The sequence below is a fragment of the Hypanus sabinus genome, chromosome 7, assembly GCF_030144855.1.
Source record: "Hypanus sabinus isolate sHypSab1 chromosome 7, sHypSab1.hap1, whole genome shotgun sequence".
In the NCBI taxonomy this organism is placed as follows: Eukaryota; Metazoa; Chordata; class Chondrichthyes; order Myliobatiformes; family Dasyatidae; genus Hypanus; species Hypanus sabinus.
In genome coordinates, this window is record NC_082712.1 from 76,404,209 (window position 1) to 76,425,232 (window position 21,024).

The 21,024-nt window shown below is 43.0% G+C and overlaps 1 protein-coding gene across 6 annotated transcripts in view; it reads right to left on the reverse strand.

Annotated features, from left to right (window-relative positions):
• The window catches only part of c9orf72 (C9orf72-SMCR8 complex subunit), a 54,607-nt gene that overhangs the window by 9,761 nt on the left and 23,822 nt on the right, over positions 1-21,024 (reverse strand). For 5 of the 6 annotated variants that reach the window (XM_059974902.1, XM_059974905.1, XM_059974903.1 and 2 more), the window contains exons 5-9: positions 20,016-20,088; positions 10,484-10,600; positions 8,231-8,466; positions 3,198-3,255; positions 2,519-2,628 (exon numbers count right to left, since the gene is read on the reverse strand). In XM_059974902.1, coding sequence (XP_059830885.1) covers positions 2,519-2,628; positions 3,198-3,255; positions 8,231-8,466; positions 10,484-10,600; positions 20,016-20,088 — 594 coding nt within the window. The remainder of the gene's footprint in view (positions 1-2,518; positions 2,629-3,197; positions 3,256-8,230; positions 8,467-10,483; positions 10,601-20,015; positions 20,089-21,024) is intronic. The other variant, XM_059974907.1, reaches the window with a different exon arrangement.

Consider the following 21,024-nt stretch of genomic DNA (forward strand, 5'->3'; position numbering starts at 1 on the left):
GCATCCCCTTTATTTATCCTACTTGAAATCTCCTTAAAGAATTCCAACAGGTTCGTAAGGCAGGATTTTTCCTGAAGGAAACCATGCTGACTTTGTACTATCTTGTCCTGTGTCACCAACTACTCCATCACCTCATCCTTAACAATTAACTCTAACAACTTCCCAACCACTGAGGTCAGGCTAACTGGTCTATAATTTCCTTTCTGCTGCCTTCCTCCTTTCTTAAAGAGTGGAGTAACATTTGCAATTTTCCAGTCCTCTGGCACAATGCCAGAGTCCAATGATTTTTGAAAGATCATTTCTAATGCCACCACAATCTCTCACCACAATCTTTGGGTGTAGTTCATCTGGTCTGGGTGATTTATGTACCTTCAGGTCTTTGAGCACCTTTTCTCTTATAATAGTAACTGCACCCACTTCTCTTCCTTCACACACTACAAAATCAGGCATATTGCTAGTGTCTTCCAATGAAGACTGATGCAAAATACTCACTTAGTTCATCAGCCATCTCCTTGTCCCCAGTTATTATTTCTCCTGCCTCATTTTCTATCCACTCTCATTTCTTTTATTGTTAACATGCTTGAAAAAACTTTTACTATCCACTTTGATATTATTTGCTAGCATGCTTTCATATTCCATCCTTTCCCTTCTAATGATTTTCTTAGTTGCCCTGTGTAGGTTTTTAAAAACCTCCCAATCCTCTATCTTCCCACTAATTTTTGCTTTGTTGTATGCCCTTTCTTTTGCTTTTACAATAACTTTGACTTCCCTAGTCAACCATGTTTGGACTATTTTACCATTTGAGTATTTCTTCATTTTTGGAATACATATATCCTGCACCTTCCTCATTTCCCCCGGAAACACACACCATTGCTGCTCTGCTGACATCCATGCCAGCAGCTCCTTCCAATTTACTTTGGCCAACTCCTCTCTCATACCACTGGAATTTGCCTTACTCCATTAAAATACTGCTGCATGAGACTTCACTTTTTCCCTATCAAATTTCAAGTTGAACTCAATCATATTGTGATCACTGGATCCTAAGGGTTCTTTTACCTTAAGCTCTCTAATTTCCTCCGGCTCATTACATAACACCCAATCCAGTACAGCTGTTCCAAAGTAAGCTCAATGACAAACTGCTCTACAAAGCCATCTCTTAGGCATTCAACAAACTCACTCTCGAGATCCATTACCAACCTGATTTTCCCAATCGACCTGCAAGCTAAAATCTCCCATGACTACCATAACATTGCCCTTTTGACCTGCCTTTTCTATTTCCTGTTGTAATCTGTGGTCCACCTCCCAGCCACTGTTGGGAGGCCTGTATATAACTGCCATCAACGTCCTTTTACCCTTGCAGTTTCTTAACTCAATCCACAAGGGTTCAACATCTTCCGATCCTATGTCACATCTTTCTGATTTGATGCCATTCTTTACTAGTTGAGCACCAGCACCCCCTCTGCCTACATTCCTATCTCTCCAATATTATGTGTAACCTTTGATATTCAGCTCCCAACTACAACCATCCTTCAACCACAACATCATACCTGGCAATGTGTAATAGCGCAACAAGATCATCCACCTTATTTCTTTTACAACGCATATTTAAATACAATACCTTGAATACCGTATTTGCTATCTTTTCTGATTCTGCATCCCTAATGATTTGATACTCAGCCTGTTGGCTGCAACTAAGTCCCATCACCTTCCTGACAGTCTGACTGCACGCTATCTTTACTTTTTTATCATCCATCCTATCCTGAGTCCCTTCACTCCGGTTCCCACTCCCCTACCAAATTAGTTTAAACCCTCCCCAACAGCTCTAACAAACCTGCCAGTGAGAATATTGGTTTCCCTCAGGTTCAGGTGCAACCCATCACTTTTGAACAGGTAATACCTCACTCAGAAGAAATACCAATGATCCAAGAACCTGAAGCCCTGCCCCCTGCACCAGCTTCTCAGCCACACATTTATCTGCTAAATCATCCTGTTTCTACCTTCACTGGCTTGTGGCATAGGCAGCAATCCATAAATGACTACCCAGGAGGTCCTGCTTCTCAGCTTTCTACCTAACTCTCTAAATTCTCTTTTCAGAACTTCTTTGCTTCTCCTTTCTATGTCATTGGTACCAATATGTACCAAGACATCTGACTGCTCTCTCTCTCTCTCTCTTCAAAATGTTGTGGACAGGATCTGAGATGTCCCTGACACTGGCGCCTGCAAGGTAACATACCATCTGGGTGTCCTGTGCACATCCACGGAATCTCCTGTCTGTTCCCAATTTAAGTGGGAAAGCAGATCTGAACCTCCTTCTTCCTCCATTTCAAACTGTTTTTATAATGATCCATATGACCAAGAATGACACATGCAAAGTATAGAAAAGAATAACAAATGGGAGCAGCAGAATTTTCATTTAAAAAAGGATTTTAAAAAGGATATATAAACAAGGAAATATATTTCTCTCATGTTGCGGTACAATGAAGTATTAAAATAATAGTGAAGTCAGAATCTAACATACGTTTCATCTTCTATGTATTTTATCACTGTCTGGGCTTTTCTGTGAAGGACGAGAAGGAACTGTGCCAGAAAAATGCTTCTGAGGGACAAACCAGACTTGAGCTGAAAAATCTGAAAGAGAAGCATAGTTTTAAACAAACAAGTTTTAACATTTGCAACAAAAGGAGCAGATGCAAAGAGCAGAGTTTGAAACACTTTTTTGATAAAGTACATTTGTTTCCCCCAAAAAAATCTAATTTTGCAAAAAAACCTACCATACTAATAATGGGCCAAATTTTAGTTTTAATGAAAGCTGCCCACAAAGGCATCATTAGTCTGCTTTATCCCTCATGCAAGCTGCTGCTAGATATAGTTCAAAGGGATCTTTGACATCCAGCAAAAATGATACTGGAGAAGGAAATAAAAAGGATTACATTTTATTTAACATTTGGTGAAGGGTGGGGAGGGGACGTATACAAAAGACTACATTAGAAGCTTAAATACCAAAATTTTAAAAATTAGTATTAAAAAGAGAATTTTTTAAATTTATGAGATTTCCTCCACCAAAACAAGAAACATTACATTTCAGCACAAATTAAGGGCCATTATTTCCACTACTAAACCCTTAAACAAATAATCTATAATCACCTAGCAATTAACTCTGATATCACAAGTGACATCATATTTCCAATACATCTTACCTGATCTAAAAATGATTTCACTAATGTGTCCCGATTCATCACATCCTGGAATATATTCCTGAAAGAGTTCAGTGAAATGCAATTTAAAAAAATACAGAATCAAATTACAGAAACTGAGTTTTTAAATAACTGAGAAAGTAACTAGAATTACAGAGAAACTTTACTAAGAGCTTGAAGTTATCTTGAGCAGATAAGACAAAACTACTATTTGCTGCAATATTGCACAAATAAGGAAGTCACTTTTATTCTAAAACTCTAAAATTTAATCTTAAGTATTTAATTCGGCAGGCAAAAATCATTGACAAACAAATCAAGACATTCTGTGATAGTTTATACACCAAAAGGTATCAATAGATCGAGAGCAAATCCCTGCTTGGCGAGCTGTTCTACAATATTCCAAAGTGCTTTTATACTTAGAACCATAGAGAACACCGAAGAATAAGCATATCAGATAAATACAAAGCATTATGAATTCACTATGATATTTTCCATTTCAGTAATTACTGGAGTGAAAGACAATTCCTTTTCAATTATGTACTCATTATTTATAACGCAGCACTAATTTAGTAGACTGTTGGGGAAGTGATACAACTTGATCTTGGATTTTGGTCACCCCACGATAAGGAGGAGTATCTGGGGAGAATGCAGAAGAGGTTTATAAGGATGCTGCTTGAATTCGAGGTGTGTAAGCAGATTTTAGACAAACTTGGGTTGTTTTCTCTGGAGTGAGAGGAAGAGGGGAGATCTGTAAGTATTTTCTAAGGTTAGGAGAGACATAGACAGACACCCAGCCAGTATCATTTTTCTCAAGGCTATGAAGTCTAATACCAGACGGCAAGCATTTAAGGTGAGAAGGGGAAGGTTTAAAGCTGATGTCTGGGGCAGGTTTTTTATTAAAAGGAAAAACAGAGTGGCGGGTGTCTGGAATGCAAACATCTATTTGGTTGGTAAGGTTGGATGAGATTGCTGAGTTTCAGGTGCCTTGTGACAATGAGTGCTCATTGCCTGCAGAGTTATGGAGCTTCTTGTGTTCATGATTTTTGGAAGTGCCTGCTCTTCTAACGGTCAACACACACAAAATGCTGGAGGAACTCAGCAAGTCAGGCAGCATCCTGCATTTTATCTGTGTTGCTTGGATTTCCAGCATTTGTAGATTTTCTCCTGTTTGTCATTGGTCTACTAACAGTTGGTCAGTCTCATGCCACAAGCCACGGTGCTGCTTACAACCCCCCGCACCCCAAAGAATCTTAACTACCCCCCAACAACTTCTATTTCCCCTAACGTCCCCTTAGGACATGTAAGCACCCCTGTTGGGAATCAGTGGTTTAGTTCTGGTTTAGTTCAGCCCATTTCTGTGCTGTACTATACTACATTCTGTTTACTGTAATTAGAAGACAATGCAGAAGCTGTGCTGTTTTTACAAACTGCTTATACAACCCTCAATGTCTGTACCCAACACAATATCAAATTAAGCTAGATCTCTTCTACTTGTATATAATCCAAATCCCACAATTCCCCTACAGGTGTGTGTCTAGCAGCCTCTTAAATGTCACAATTGTACCTGCTTCCACGTCAGTGTCAGCCAATTCCAAACAACTGGCACTGTAAAACAAAAAGATTTGCTCTGTACATCTCCTTTAAACTTTGCCCCTGTCACCCTAAATGCATTTTGTCCAATATTTGACTTTTGTTTAACCTTGGGAAAACATCCTGAATATCTAACCTAACTATACCCCTTAGTTTTATAAATGTCTATCAGGTTTCTTCTAATGTCCAATGTTCCAGAGAGAAAAATCCAAGTTTGTATAACCTTCCCTTATAGCTTATATCTTCTAATCCAGACAGCATCTTGGTAAACCTCTTCTAAACCTTTGCCAAAACTTCCAAGTGCATTCTAGAATGGGGCAACAAGAATTGCACAGAATACTCAAAGTGCAGCCTAACCAAAGTTTTAGAGCTAGAACATGACATTTCAACTCAAATGCTCTGATCAATGAAGGCAAGCATGCTATACTTCTTCACTACCCTAGATTTGGCAGTGAGTGTATGTGTATATTAATGCACTGTTAAGACTATATTTAAGAACATCTCAAAATCAAAATCAAGTCAAGGGATCCAGGATCTCAAGTATTCCAGTAAATTAATGAACTGTACTTTTCCTCAGAATTTCAGATGGTAATGAGAAGGCATACAGGAGAGATATACCAGCTGATTGAGTGGTGTCGCAGCAACAATCTTGCACTCAACATCAGTAAGACCAAAGAACTGATTGTGGACTTCAGAAAAGATAAGACGAGGGAACATACACCAGTCCTCAGAGGGATCAGAAGAGGAAAGAGTGAGCAATTGCAAGTTCCTGGGTGTCAATATCTCTGAGGACTTAACCTGGACCCAACATAATGATGCAGCTCTAAAGGGGGCAAGAGAGCGGCTATATTTCATTAGGGGTTTGAGGAGATTTGGTCACCTAAAACACTTGCAAATTTCTACAGATGTAGCTTGGAGAGTGGGCTGCATCACCATCTGGTATGGGGGGGTGGGGTGCTACTGCACAGGATTGAAGTAAGCTGCAGAGAGTTGTAAAATTAGTCAGCTCCATCATGGACACCAGCCCCAATAGTATCCAGGATATCTTCAAAGAGCAGTGCCTCAAAAAGGTGGCATCTGTCATTAAGAACCCCACCAGCCAGGAAATGCCCTTTTCTCATTGTTACCAGCAGGAAGAAAGTATAGAAGCCTGAAGGCACACACTCGACGATTCAGTGACAGCTTCTTCTTCTCTGCCATCTGATTTCTAAATGGATATTGAACCCATGAACCCTTACTATATTTTTATTTCAATTTTTTCACACTACTTATTAATTTAACTTAGTACATATATTTAAAAAAGCTGAATTATAGCAAATATTGGAAAATATACACACACTAATACTTACTATAATTCTTTTTCTCCTCTCTATCATGCATTTCTTGCACTACTGCTGTAAAGTTAACAAATTTCACAACAATTGCAAGAAAAAGTTTATAAACCCTTTGTGATTACCTGATTTTTTTGCATTAGTTACTCATAAAATGTGGTCTGATCTTCATCCAAGTCACAAAAGTAAACAAACACCACCTGCCTGAACTAATAACAACAGTACTTTAAGTCTTTATTGAACATATTGATTAATCATTCACAGTTCAGGCTGGAAAACGTATGTGAGCCTTTGAATTTATTTACTTGTAGAACCTTCTTTAGCAGCAAAAACATCCTTTAAACATTTCCTTGCACAATAGTGAGCAGGAATTTTAGACCATTCCTCTATACAAAACTGTTTTCAGTTCTTCAATATTTCTGGGATACCTTGCATGAAGAGCCCTCTTCAGGTCATGCCACAGCATCTCAAATGGGTTAAGGTCTGGGCTCCGACTTGGTCATTCTAAGACACAAATTTTCTTAATTTTAAGCTATTCTGTTGTTGATTTATTCTTGTGTTTCAGATCATTGTTACATCATCCAACTTCTATTAAGCTTCGGGTAACTGAATACTACCCTGACCTTCTCCTGTAAAATGTCTTCATGCAATTTTGAATTCATTGCTCCCTCAATGATTAGAAACTGTCCAGGTTCTGAAGCAGCAAAGCAGCACCAAACCATGATGCTCCTTCTACAATGCTTCACAGTTGGGATGAGGTTTTCGTCTGGGTGTGCAGTGCCCTTTTTCCTCCAAACATAGCAATGTGCATTTTTACCAAAAGTTCACCTTTGGTCTCATCTATCCACAGAACATTGTGGAACATCCAGGTGATCTTTTGCAAACTTGAGACGTGCAGCAATGTTTTTTTGGAGAGCAGTAATTTTTTCTGAGGTATCCATTCATGATCACCATTCTAGTTCTGGCTAATAAACTATTGTCGGGCTCCTTGGAATTCCTCATATACACCAGGAAAGTTTTTTTTTTAAATTGTGAAAACTTGAACAGAGACTTTAGCAAGTTCTACAGATTTCTGCAGGTCTTTTGCTGTTACCCTTGGGTTCTTTTTCACACCCTTCAGCATTGTATAGTGTGCCGCTGGTGTGATCTTTGCAGGGTACCCACTTCTCGGAAGAGTACCAACAGCCCTGAATTTCTTCCATTTATAGACAATTTCTCTAACTGTGGACTGATGAACATTCAGGTCTTTAGATATGCTTTTGTAGCTCTTTCCAGTTTCATGCATCTCTACAATTCTTCTTCTAAGGTTCTCTGAAAGTTGTTTTGATCGAGGCATCATGAACATAAACAAATCTTTCTTGAGCAGAAGAGGCTCTGTCAGTAACCAACTTAGTGTGTCATCTTGAAAGGGCAGGGCACCTCGACAACCCATACCTCTAATCTTATTTCATTGATTGGAAAACCTGACTCCAAATAGCTTTTACAGAAGGCATTATCCCAGAAGCTCACAAACTTTTTTGAACCTAGACTGTGATTGTTTAAATGGCGTACTCGGTAATGATGAGAAGTAGTATAATTGTTTGTGCTATTAGTTTAGACAGATTGTGTTTGTTCATTATTGTGACTCAGATGGAGATTCAATTTTTAAATGAGTAATTAATGCAGAAAACCAGGTAATTGCAAAGGATCACAAACTTTTCCTTGTAACTGGACCAGTGTAATTATACCTGATTCTGTTTCTGAGAAACAACCCCAAGACTCAGATGACTGAAATATCAGCAACTAAATATTCAGCCAGTATTTTCACTCAAAGTTCCATAAAACGGTGACAGAAGTTTGCATCAAGTGCATTATTACAAAGCCTCGGATATAGGAAATGATAAAAATGAGTGATTAGATATCTTAACAGTTTTTCTTAATTATTAGCATATTGTTAGAATTTCACTCATCCCTTCTTGAATTCTCCAACTAGTATTAGTTTCTTGAATAATGACTAAGTATTCATTTTTCTTGTCAAACACAGGATTCCATTCCAATCTCTAGTTCCATAGGTATAGCAGACGTAAAATAAAAAACATTCTGTTAAAAAAGATTCAATTGTCTTAAAATACATACAGGTTAGGGGTGAAACTTTCATCCATGTGAATTATGGTATCAGGAATTACTACTTCTTCTGACGCAGTCTTCTGAAGTGTGACAAGTTCCATGTTCATATAGTTCTGCTGGTTATAAATATGTTCATGGCATGGGGCCATCTGCTTCACTGTGTTAACATCAACATCGATGTGTGTGGTTGGGTACGGAGCATACATAATCTGACGGTAAGGCAGTACAAAGCTACCAGTAGCATCCTGAAAAAATAGTAATTTATATTTGTAGTAAGTAGAGACATCAATATTCAATGATTTCATTCCTCAATGATTGCAGATAAATTGAATATACTGAATCTTTAACAATTGACCTTTATATTACTTTACTGTTGATGCTTTGATTCAAATGGAAAATCGTTGTGGCTCAAAAATTTGCAGCTCCAATTATTTTAATTATATTCTTATTGAATATTTAAACAAGTATCTTATTTTTAACCCATGCATTACAGCATAATTTATAAGAATGATGTATGATAATTCTGCAAACTTAAAACCCTCGATTCAGAACTGGAATTCAGAAGAATGTGGAGTGACTCAATTGAAACCTATCAAATGTTGAAAGGCCTCAGTAGAGTGAACGTGGAGAGCATGTATCCTATGGTATCTAAAACTAGAAGACACAGCCTCAGAATAGAGGGGCATCCTTTTAGAACAGAGATGAGAAGAAATTTCTTCAGCCAGCAAGTAGTGAATCTGTTGAATTCGTTGCCACAGGCAGCTGTGGAGGCCAAATCGATGTATACTTAAGGCAGAGGTAGATAAATTCTCGATTGTTCAGGACATGAAGCGATTGGGGGGGGGGGGGGGGTGCGAGGCAGGAGATTGGGGCTGAGGGGAAAATGGTTCAGCCATGAAATGGCAGAGCAAACTCAATGGGCCAAAAGGCCTAATTCTGCTCCTGTATCTTTCTTTCTTTTTCAATCTTTTTATTGAATTTCATATATAAAAGAAACATAACATAATAATGAATAGGTTATAAATACATTAGACTTGTCTGCTCCTGTATCTTATGGTCAAGTGATTGGAATTTATCACAATTATCTCTTAGCACCAGATTCATTCCGTCTCTTACTGTAATAACAGTTAACTTTCCTTTCTGAGAATTATAGTTACTCAAGTTGGAACACTTTCATGAGTTAGGGCAAGAGGCATCTAGGCAAACATTAGTATTTGAAAAAGGCTCTTCTACAAAATAAATGATAAGCACAGATGCACTAACCCTGTTCCATCTTTGTATTATGCACAATTATACATTTACATAATCTGCACAATGTTCTTGGTGACTTTAATTATTAAAAAGTAGAAGTAGTAGAGGCCAGTTCAGTTGTGTCATTTAAGGTAAAATTGGATAGGTATATGGACAGGAAAGGAGTGGAGGGTTATGGGCTGAGTGCGGGTAGGTGGGACTAGGTGAGATTAAGAGTTTGGCACGGACTAGGAGGGCCGAGATGGCCTGTTTCAGTGCTGTGATTGTTATATGGTTATATAAATCTATTTATATTTAGTCATGATTGATCATGACAACAGGTTGCTAACTATTACCTGATGCTGTTCTATTCTGAGAAACGTTAAAGACAATTTAACTCACTGCAGGGCATCTTGATCATTATGTATATGAGATATCCTGATTTGTCAAGGGAGCTACTTTTACTTGCAGAAAGGCAAAATTTCCCTTTCTTGAATCTCTATTCCAATCTGCTCTTTAGCACTTCTAAAAAGCTCCAGAAGTCATCTAGTACTTCATTAAAGTCAATTGACAGAGTAGAAAAAGAAAATGCATGCAAAGACGAGTTTAACTCAGATTATTTAAAGTTTAATTTAGCAAAGAATAGATAATCTGACTCAACAGTTTTTGTTGCCATTAGCACTGTAATATATATATATGTTGTACTTATACTATAATGAGACGCTGGTTAGGAAAAACAGTCCAACAAGTTTACTTTGGAGATTTAAACCCTTGCAAACCAAAATGCATTAACATATTGAAATATGGTATAACAACCACTCATTTCATTAAGTTAACAAAGACCAATTCCCTAACTTCTGGAGCAGTTCTTAAAACTAAAAGCAATGCAATGGACTAATCAAGCTAAATGCAGAAATTACCTGCCTGTATTATAGGTCAGAACATGACAATATTAAAACAAAGGAGATAAGGGAATGCATTTGGAAAGAGAAATCCATAAAATTGAGGAATAGAAGCACATTTTATAAGTACCTTCAAAAGGCCCTGAACAAAGAGTCCCGAATTATATTTGAAAGAACCACTGGCATTAGCAAGTCGAGAGCACTTTCGTTCATTTGGAGTCAAGAAAAGGCACAACGTGCGAACCATCTGTCAATGTACAGAGATATTTATAAGCTTATATGTTAACAAATTAATTAACAGGAGTAGGCCACTCAGCCCATCCAGCCTGCTCTGTTAATTTGATTTCCACTTCATCTCAGGAGATCCACCTGTCCATAACCTTATATTGCCTTTTTGATCAATAATCTGCTCATGTCTCAAAATTATTCTACAACTGTGCTTCTCCTGTATTTTGAGGTGGGTTGCAAAGACACACAATCCCCTGAAATAAATTTTGCCTCCCCTGTTGTTAAGAGGGCAATTTCTTTCTTTTGAACAATTATCTAGAGTTCTGGAATCTCCCTCAAGTGGAACCATCCTCTTTATGTCACCCTGTTAAGATCTCTCAGGAACTCTGTGTTACAACCTTGTTATTCTACTCAACTCCAGTAGATACAGTGGATACAAGACTCTGCAAATGCTGCAAAATGGAGCAGCAAACAAATAGTTTAAGGAACTCAAGTAGCCTCATGGACCCACATGAAGGATCTCAACTTGAAACGTTGCCTGGTGAAATGCTCCTCCATAGATGCTGCCTGAGCCAGAGTTCCTCCAGTGGATACAACCCTAGACAGTTTAACCTGTCCTTATAAAAAAAGAAATCCACCCATCCAGCTGGTCTAATAACTCTTCCAACGTATTAACATCCTTCCCTAAATACAGAAAGACAATTCACAGCTACTCCAGATTGGTCTCACAATTACTCCAAATAACTTACATTTGCAGTTAAATTCCCCAACATAAACATTTTAAGTATTCAATTCGCTGTCCAATTACTGGCTGTACCTGCCTTTTGCAAATCACATATTAGTATACTTAGTTTTTTCTGCATCTTGGATCTTTGCAATTTCTTAGTATCAATGTGATGTTTTTCCAAGAGCTACTTTCATGATTTCCCATGTTATGTTCTATTTTCACATCACTTTGATCACTTCCTTAATCTAGATGTAGCCTCATATCCACTTTCACAGCTTATTTTCCATCTTGGCATCATCAGCAAATTCAGCAGCCAAACCTTCAGTACCATCATCCAAATCATTTATATAAATGCTAATGTTGAGGCCCAGCATAAATCAATACAATTCAGCACCAGATGCATTTTGCTAGGCAGTAAAATACCAACCATGCCTAACCTGTTCCCTGTTAGCCAAAATTGTATCAGCCTTGATGAACAGATGCGATGAGCGAAATGGCCTAATTCTGCTCTTATAGCTTACGGTGTAACTAATATCCCAATCATGCCAAACATTACTTCCCACACTAAGAACTTATATTTTTTACAATAGCATTTGACGCAACAGCTTATTGAATGGTTTCTTGAAAATGAATTATAATACATACACTGGCTCCCCTTTACGTTGTTAAAGAATGCCAATAAGTTGGTCAAATGTGATAGCCCTTTCGAAAAAGCACAGTGACTTTGCCCCATTATATTAATATTCTTTCTAAATGTCTTGCCAAACAGCTTTCATGAGGCAGTTTATCACGAATGCCAGAGAAACAGAGCAAAAACAAACCTCAAGGCACATATATTCACACAATCAACCACCCCTTTTACAATTCATCTTTTCTTTCTAGTTTCCCTACATTCCCATCAGTCCACCCCACCCTCTCCCAGCAATGTTCTACACACCAGGGGCAATTTACAGAGGCTCATTAGCCAACCAACCATCTTTGGGATAAAATGGCAAAACATAGCACCTGAAGGAAACCCACACAGTCACTGAGTGAACACAGATCAAACCCAAAGCTAGCCCGAAAACTTTAGAACTTTTTTTAAGTCTTAACCACGGCCTCTGTCTACAAATTTTAAAATCACATAAAATATACCACATAAAGACCATGTGACTCATTCCACATACAGTTCTAACATAAATTCCATGCTCCTGTACTCCACACCCTGGCTGAAAAACAATCCTATTTTTTTTTAAAAACACACACAAAATGCTGGAGAAACTCAGCAGGCCAGGCAGCATTATGGAAAAAAGTAAACAGCCAACATTTCAGGCTGAGACCCTTCATCAGGACTGGAAAAAAACATCTGAAGTTGGGGAGGGGAGGGGAAAGAGGAATTACAAGGTAGTAGGTGATAGGTGAAACTGGGAAAGGAGGAGGGGTGAAGTAAAGAGCTGGGAAGTCAATAGGTGAAAGGGATAAAGGGCTGGAGAAGAGGGAATCTGTGAGGAGAGATTAGAAGACTATGGAAGGAAGTGAAGGGGCAAGAGCACCAGAGGTGATGGGCAGGTAAGGGGATAGAGTGAGACAGGGAAACTGGAATGGGAATGGTGGAGGGGAGGGGGCACTTAGAGGCAGTTCAAGAAATCGATGTTCATGCCATCAGATTGTAGGCTGTAGGCTACCCAGATGTACTTTTAAGGTATTGCTCCCTTAACCTGAATGCAGGTATTGTAGTGGTGTGCTACACGCAGCGCTAAAATTACGACACGGAGTCGGTAACTGCAGTCGAAGGAAAAACTTTATTCGAAATCCTCAGCCTCACTTTTAAGCCTCCCTCAACCTGCCCCCCGTGGCGCAGAGGCTCCAAAGCTCTGTGCTCGCAAACCCCCGCAGGCTATCTAATTGTGAGCCGGTTTGAATGTGCCAGGAAATGGGTCGCCACATAACCCCCCCCCCACCCCCAGAACCGGCGATACACCCCCCCAATGTCCACAGTCTGGGCCAGAACCTGCTTGGAAGGTCGGCCTCTGCGCCGAGGTACCGGAAACTCGGCCGGTTGCGCCAGGTCCACATGGGCCGGTTTGAGGCGGTCCACCATGAAAACCTCCTCTTTCCCCCCAACGTCCAGCACGAACGTGGACCCGTTGTTCCGGAGCACCATAAACGGCCCCTCGTATGGCCACTGCAGCGGTGGCCGATGCCCACCCCTTCGTACAAACACAAACTTACAGTTCTGTAGGTCTTTGGGTACGCAGGTCGGGTGCCGCCCGTGCTGTGAAGTGGGTATGGGGGCCAGGTTACCGAGCTTCCTGCGGGATCTTCCTCTTGCCCCCGTGGGGCTGGTAGGAACTCCCCGGGGACGACCAGGGGCGCGCCGTATACCAACTCGGCCGACGAGGCGTGCAGGTCGTCCTTGGGTGCTGTGCGGATGCCTAGTAGGACCCAGGGAAGCTCGTCCGCCCAGTTGGCTCCTCGCAGGCGGGCCATGAGGGCCGACTTCAGGTGACGGTGGAAACGCTCCACTAGCCCATTCCACTGTGGGTGGTAGGCAGTGGTGTGGTGCAGCTGAGTCCCCAAAAGGCTGGCCATAGCTGACCACAGGCTGGAGGTGAACTGGGCGCCTCTGTCGGAGGTAATGTGGGCCGGTACACCAAAGCGAGATATCCAGGTGGTGAACAGGGCTTGGGCGCAAGATTCGGAGGTGGTGTCGGTGAGCGGGACCGCCTCTGGCCAACTTGTGAACCGGTCCACGATAGTCAGGAGGTGCCGCACTCTGCGTGACACTGGCAGGGGGCCCACGATATCCATATGAACGTGGTCGAAATGCCAGTGGGCGGGATGGAACTGCTGCGGTGGGGCTTTGGTGTGCCGCTGCACCTTGGCCGTCTGGCAGTGCATGCACGTTTTGGCCCATTCACTGACCTGCTTGCGGAGTCCGTGCCAAACGAACCTGCTGGAAACTATCCGGACAGTTGTCTGGATGGAGGGATGCGCCAAGTTATGAATGGAGTCGAAAACACGGCGCCGCCAGGCTGTCGGGACGACGGGACGGGGCTGGCCGGTGGCGACGTCACAGAGTAGGGTCCTCTCACCCGGGCCTACGGGGAGGTCCTGGAGCTGCAAACCGGAGACTGCGGTTCTGTAACTTGGAATCTCCTCATCCGCCTGCTGCGCCTCTGCCAGTGCCTCAAAGTCTACCCCTTGCGAAAGGGCATGAACGGTAGGGCGAGAGAGCGCATCCGCCACGACATTGTCCTTACCCGAGACGTGCCGGACATCCGTCGTGTATTCAGAGATGTAGGACAGATGTCGCTGCTGGCGGGACGACCAGGGGTCGGACGCTTTTGTAAATGCAAAGGTAAGCCGTTTGTGGTCCGTGAACGCGGTGAAGGGCCGACCTTCTAAGAAGTACCTGAAATGCCGGATTGCCAGGTATAGCGCCAACAGTTCCTGGTCGAAAGCACTGTACTTGAGCTCGGGTGGCCGCAGGTGTTTGCTGAAAAACGCCAGGGGTTGCCAGCGACCTGTGATGAGTTGCTCCGGCACCCCACCGACTGCCGTGTTAGATGCGTCCACTGTGAGGGCGGTAGGGGCATCCATTCTGGGATGTACTAGCATTGCGGTGTTCGCCAAAGCTTCCTTCGTTTGAACGAAAGCGGCGGCGGACTCCTCGTCCCAGGTAATGTCCTTGCTTGGACCCGACATCAGGGCGAACAGGGGGCGCATGATCCGGGCAGCTGAAGGGAGGAAGCGGCGGTAGAAATTGACCATACCTACGAATTCCTGAAGGCCTTTGATCGTGGTGGGTCGGGGAAAGTGGCGGACTGCATCTACCTTAGCGGGCAGAGGGGTTGCCCCGTCTTTAGTAATCCTGTGGCCCAGGAAGTCAATGGTATCGAGTCCGAACTGGCATTTGGCGAGGTTGATTGTAAGACCGTACTCACTCAGTCGGGCGCAGAGTTGACGGAGGTGGGACAGATGTTCCTGACGACTGCTGCTGGCTATGAGGATGTCATCCAAGTAGATGAACGCGAAGTCCAGGTCCCGTCCCACCGCGTCCATTAACCGCTGGAACGTCTGTGCGGCATTCTTCAGGCCGAACGGCATGCGGAGGAACTCGAAAAGGCGAAACGGGGTGATGAGAGCCGTTTTGGGGACGTCGTCAGGATGCATCGGGATTTGATGGTACCCTCGGACGAGGTCTACCTTGGAGAAGATCCGTGCGCCGTGCAGGTTTGCTGCAAAGTCCTGAATGTGCGGCACAGGGTAGCGGTCCGGTGTGGTAGCCTCGTTCAGCCTGCGGTAGTCGCCGCACGGTCTCCAGCCTCCCGTCGCTTTGGGCACCATGTGCAGGGGGGAGGCCCATGGGCTGTTGGACCGCCGGATGATCCCCAATTCCTCCATCCTCTGGAACTCCTCCTTCGCCAGTCGGAGCTTGTCCGGGGGAAGCCGCCGAGCGCGGGCGTGGAGGGGTGGTCCCTGGGTCGGGATGTGGTGCTGTACGCCGTGTCGGGGCATGGCCGCTGTGAACTGCGGTGCCAGAACCGATGGGAAATCCGCCAGGACCCTGGTGAAGTCATTATCGGACAGCGTGATGGAGCCGAGGTGAGGGGCTGGCAACTGGGCTGCACCCAGCGAGATCGTCTGAAAGGTCTCGGCGTGTACCAGTCTCTTCCTGGGCAGGTCAACCAGTAGGCTGTGAGCTCGCAAAAAATCCGCACCCAGAAGCGGTTGGGCTACGGCGGCCAGTGTGAAGTCCCACGTGAACTGGCTGGAGCCGAACTGTAGCTGCACCTGACAGGTGCCATAGGTCCTTACTGTGCTGCCATTCACGGCCCTCAGGGGGGGACCCGGTGCCCTGCTGCGGGTGTCGTAACTCGGAGGTAAAATGCTGATCTCAGCCCCAGTATCGACCAAAAAGCGGCGTCCCGACCTTCTATCCCACACATACAGGAGGCTATCCCGATGGCCAGCCGCCGTAGCCATCAGCGGCGGCTGGCCCTGGCGTTTCCCAGGAACTTGCAGGGCGGGCGGCAACGGCGGGCTTCTGCGCCCCACCGCTGGTGGTAGAAGCACCAGTGTTCATTGGGCCGGGGGTTGGCGGGCTCTGCGGTCGGGCCTGGACTGGTTTGCTGCCGGGAGTGTGGCTGGGAGATCTGTGCGATGGACGCCCCGCTCACCTTTTTGGCATTCCACAGCAAGTCCGCCCGGGCTGCCACCTTCCGGGGGTCACTGAAATCCGCGTCGGATAGCAGCAGGCGTATGTCCTCGGGCAGCTGCTCCAGGAATGCCTGCTCAAACATGAGGCAGGGTGTGTGTCCGTCGGCGAGAGACAACATCTCATTCATTAAAGCCGATGGAGGTCTGTCGCCCAAGCCATCCAGGTGCAGTAAACGGGCAGCCCGCTCGCGCCGTGAGAGTCCGAAAGTCCTGAGGAGCAGGGCTTTGAATTCCGTGTACTTGCCATCTGCCGGGGGCCACTGTACGAACTCCGCGACCTGGGCCGCTGTGTCCTGGTCAAGGGAGCTCACCACGTAGTAGTAGCGGGTGTCTTCTGAGGTGATCTGGCGAACGTGGAATTGGGCTTCGGCTTGCTGGAACCATAGGTTCGGTCGCTGTGTCCAGAAACCCGGCAGTTTCAACGAAACCGCATGAACAGAGGCGGCGTCGGTCATTTCTGGTCCAAAAATCGTTTGGACTGTCGGGGTCACCAATTGTAGCGGTGTGCTACACGCTGCGCTAAAATTACGACACGGAGTCGGTAACTGCAGTCGAAGGAAAACTTTATTCGAAATCCTCAGCCTCACTTTTAAGCCTCCCTCAACCTGCCCCCCGTGGCGCTGAGGCTCCAAAGCTCTGTGCTCACAAACCCCCGTAGGCTATCTAATTGTGAGCCGGTTCGGATGTGCGAGGAAATGGGTCGCCACAGTATAACACTTAATGGGGTTGATAGATAAGTGCCTGGAGCCGGCTTTGTGGGGAGGGATGAGCCTGCCCATGATGCAGGGAGTCAGAATCAGAATAAATATGACTGGCATGTGTCGTGAAATTTGTTGTTTTGTGGCAGTTGTACACCAAAACATCGGTGGCCCAGCAGAGCAACACTGGGTAACATAACACTCTCAAAACTACGACACAGCAATAAGCGCTAAACAGGAGTCCACTTAAGTAATCAGAGAACATGGAAATGCTGTTAGTCAAAATAACTTATCAAGGTTAAACAGAAAGCACCAGGGATTAACAACTCTTGTTAAGACAATAATTAACAAATTCCAGTGCTCTAAAAACCTCGGAGCCCAACACTCTCCACTCCCCACATGGGCCTGAAGAGCTCATTACACTGTCCTTCCAGGTGTGGAAATACTTCACTATGAATCTGGTGGAGTATTCTACTGTACTCTGGTGCTCCTGATGTGGCCTTCTCTAATTTAGTGAGGCCCAATGTAAATTGGGGTATTCCATCTGCAAAATGCAGAATTTGCAATGGCCAACCATCTAAATTCCTATCCCCATTTTCATTCTGACAAGTCAGTCCATGGCCTCCTATTCTTCCACAACGAGGCCACTCTCAAGCTGGAGGATCAACACCTCCAATCCATCTAGGTAGCTTCCCCCCAGAAGGTACGAACATCAATTTCTCCTTCCAGTAACTTTTTTTTGCTCGCTCTTCCCTCTTCCTCCACTCTGGCCTCTTACCTCTTCTTCCTCACCAGCCTCTCCCCTTTCCCTTTCTCCTATCTCTTATATTCCTTCTTCTCCAGCCATTTGCCTTTTCCGATTGTCACTTCCCAATTTCTTACTTCATCCCCCCTTCACCACCACCTGCCTTCACCTAAGATCTTCATACTTATTGTCTTTCCCCTTTCCCCACCTTCTTATTCTGGCATCTTCCCCCTTCCTTTCCAGTCCTAATGAAGGATCTCAGCCCAAAATGTCGACTGTAGATTCATTTCCATAGGCATTGCCTGAACTGCTAAGTTCCTCCAGCATTTTGTGAGGTGAGGGATTGATATCACATTGACTGAGTTGAGTTTGGTAGAAGGCGGGAAGGACATGATGGTGGTTACAAAACTTGAGGCGTGGATTCAGGGGAACAAAGGGAAGGCTGCTGCTAAGGACAGAACATTCAAATTATCCCAGCAACTGCATTAAGTTTTACACCTCCTCCAGTACCATCATCCAGGGCTCTAAGCAGTTCTTCCAGGCGAGGTGGATCTTCAGATATGAATCCATCAGTGTTATTTATTGCTTCTAGTGCTCCCTGTATGTCCTCCTCTACACTGGAGAAACACTCCATCAAGAAGCTCTGGTCCATCCACCGCATCTCCCATAATCTCCCAGTTGGCCAGCCATTTTAATTCCATTTCCCATTTCCACACCAGCACATCTGTCCAGGGTGCCTCCAATGCCAGCTCACAGCTAGTTGCGGATTAGAGGAACAGCACCTCATTTTCTGCCTCGGTCATCTCCAACCCGATAGTACAAACATTAAATTCTCTAACTTTCAGTAACCACTCCCCTCTGTTCTACCTCTCCTGAACCCACAGACCTCCATTGCTCTCTCTCCATCTTTTCATCACCAGACATTCCTCCCCTCCCCACCTCCTTCCCTTTGTTCCATGCTCTACTGTCCTCTATCAAATTCTATCTTCTTCAGCTCTTTGTCACTTCCATCTATCATCTCCAAGTGTCTTACATCATTTCCACTCAACTAGAACCACTTATCACCCACCAGCGCTTGTTCCACCCCTCCCTCCCACCTTTCTACACTGGCTGTCTCCCCTCTTTCCTTCCAGTCCTGTTGAGTTCTTCCAGCTCCTTTGTGTGTTGTGATGGCTACTTCAATCGTCCTCAACTGTGTACAATGTAACAGAGGAAACAAAAGTAGAACCTCATTTTTTCTTGTTTGTAAAATATTTGACACAAGTTAAATAATTTACGACATAAACTACCCTGCCATTAAAATTTTGTGGTTTACTATATTTCCTTAGGACATGGAAGGAGGCCATTTTGGCTTGTGTCTACATCAGTTCACAGTGAATAAGTGAATTGATTTCCATTAATAATTTTGAATTAGGGTAGGTTTCAACGTACTCTTAGAAATTTATTATTTTATAAATCTGCAACTCTTTTATAATTCCTGCTCTGTGATGCCACGGCTATCTCTATTTTGTTGCCAATAATGTCCCATTCTGAAGAATGCTAGCCAAATTATTAATAAAGCCAAATGTACAATACATTTCTCACAAGAGGCATATTCAAAAAATGTACTTTAACTAGATGTTATCTATTGAACCATTGTTATAATCTGATTATTCAATATTAATTAATGGAGTTACATTTATATTAATATTAAAATATTCTTTTACCATCTCACCTTTGACATACACTGTGAATCAAACACAATAAAGCTCTAAATAGTTAAACTAATGTGAATGATGGTAACAGCAGCATAAAATACAGAGAATAATCATTCTATTGGTTTTTATTTGCCAGAAAACTAATTAAGTCAGAAATGGTAAAGGTAACTTGCTCCTATAGCAACGTTAATCTAAAACATACATCTCTTTTGGCTTCTGATAAATGATATTCAGAATAGAGGAATCTTTATGTATACAAAATTAACAGACTAAGGAAAAAAGATATCTATTTACAGTCTATGAAGAAAAATCACATTCATTGTAATCAGATACTATGAACCACCATTTTGTGTTGATAGAAATACCTTGTTTACTTTTTCTGGATTGCTTCCGACAACCACAGAACATCCACATGTCTGCAGATGGGAACTAATCGCTCTGTAAATTACAATTTTTTGTTACTAAAAGGGAATACATGAGATGAATACTTAGTCTGATATGAAAATCAGTGCAACGTTAAACAATTTAAATGGAGAAATTTGTAGTTGAGAACTCTGCCCAACTTAACTAATATTTCTGCAAAAATACAAAACTCCAACTCAACTATTTTACCACATATAATTTATTATTTATGTAGTCCGTAAAAACAATCCAAAGCACAACATTACTTTTTTTGTTTAAATCACAGCCTGGAGGGACTTCCAGAAAGCACCATTTTCTATGGCACCCTAAATCCTAGGCTTGAGAGATTCCATGACTGTATTGTTGAGTTCTTGGACACCACAATAATATTTACCATTGAAAAAGTGAGTAACATTTGTTAAACCGCTGGTTTTGTTTAAGAAACTTACTAATTACAAAATACTTAAAGATTACGTCTGCATAGGTGGATGTTCATGATACTTGATTGACAATAATAGCCATTTAACTTCAAGGATAAATCTAGAGGGATTACCTCACAGCAAGCTAAGGTCCTAAGTTAGGGAAGGGCAATTCCAATAGTGCAACAAATGGCTTTAGCTAAAGTAGACTGGAAGCAGATGCATGCAGATAAATCAACACCTGGCAAGTGAGAAACTTTTAAAAGACTGTTAGCAAGGGTTCAGGGAAGGATGAAAGGCAAAGATGGGAGATTGGGGACCCTTGGATGACATACTTTACTGAAAGCTTGATTAGGGGAAAAATGGGAAAAGAGTACTTATATTAGGAGAAAGAAAAAAAAGAGGCCATGAAATATCATGGACAAGATTAAGTCCTACGTTGTAAGAGGAGAGCTTGAGTAAAACTTGATCATCTTAGGGATCAATGGGGTAATTGATGTGTGGAGGCAGCAAGAAGATCCTAAATGAAAACCTCATCTGCATTCACTAAGCA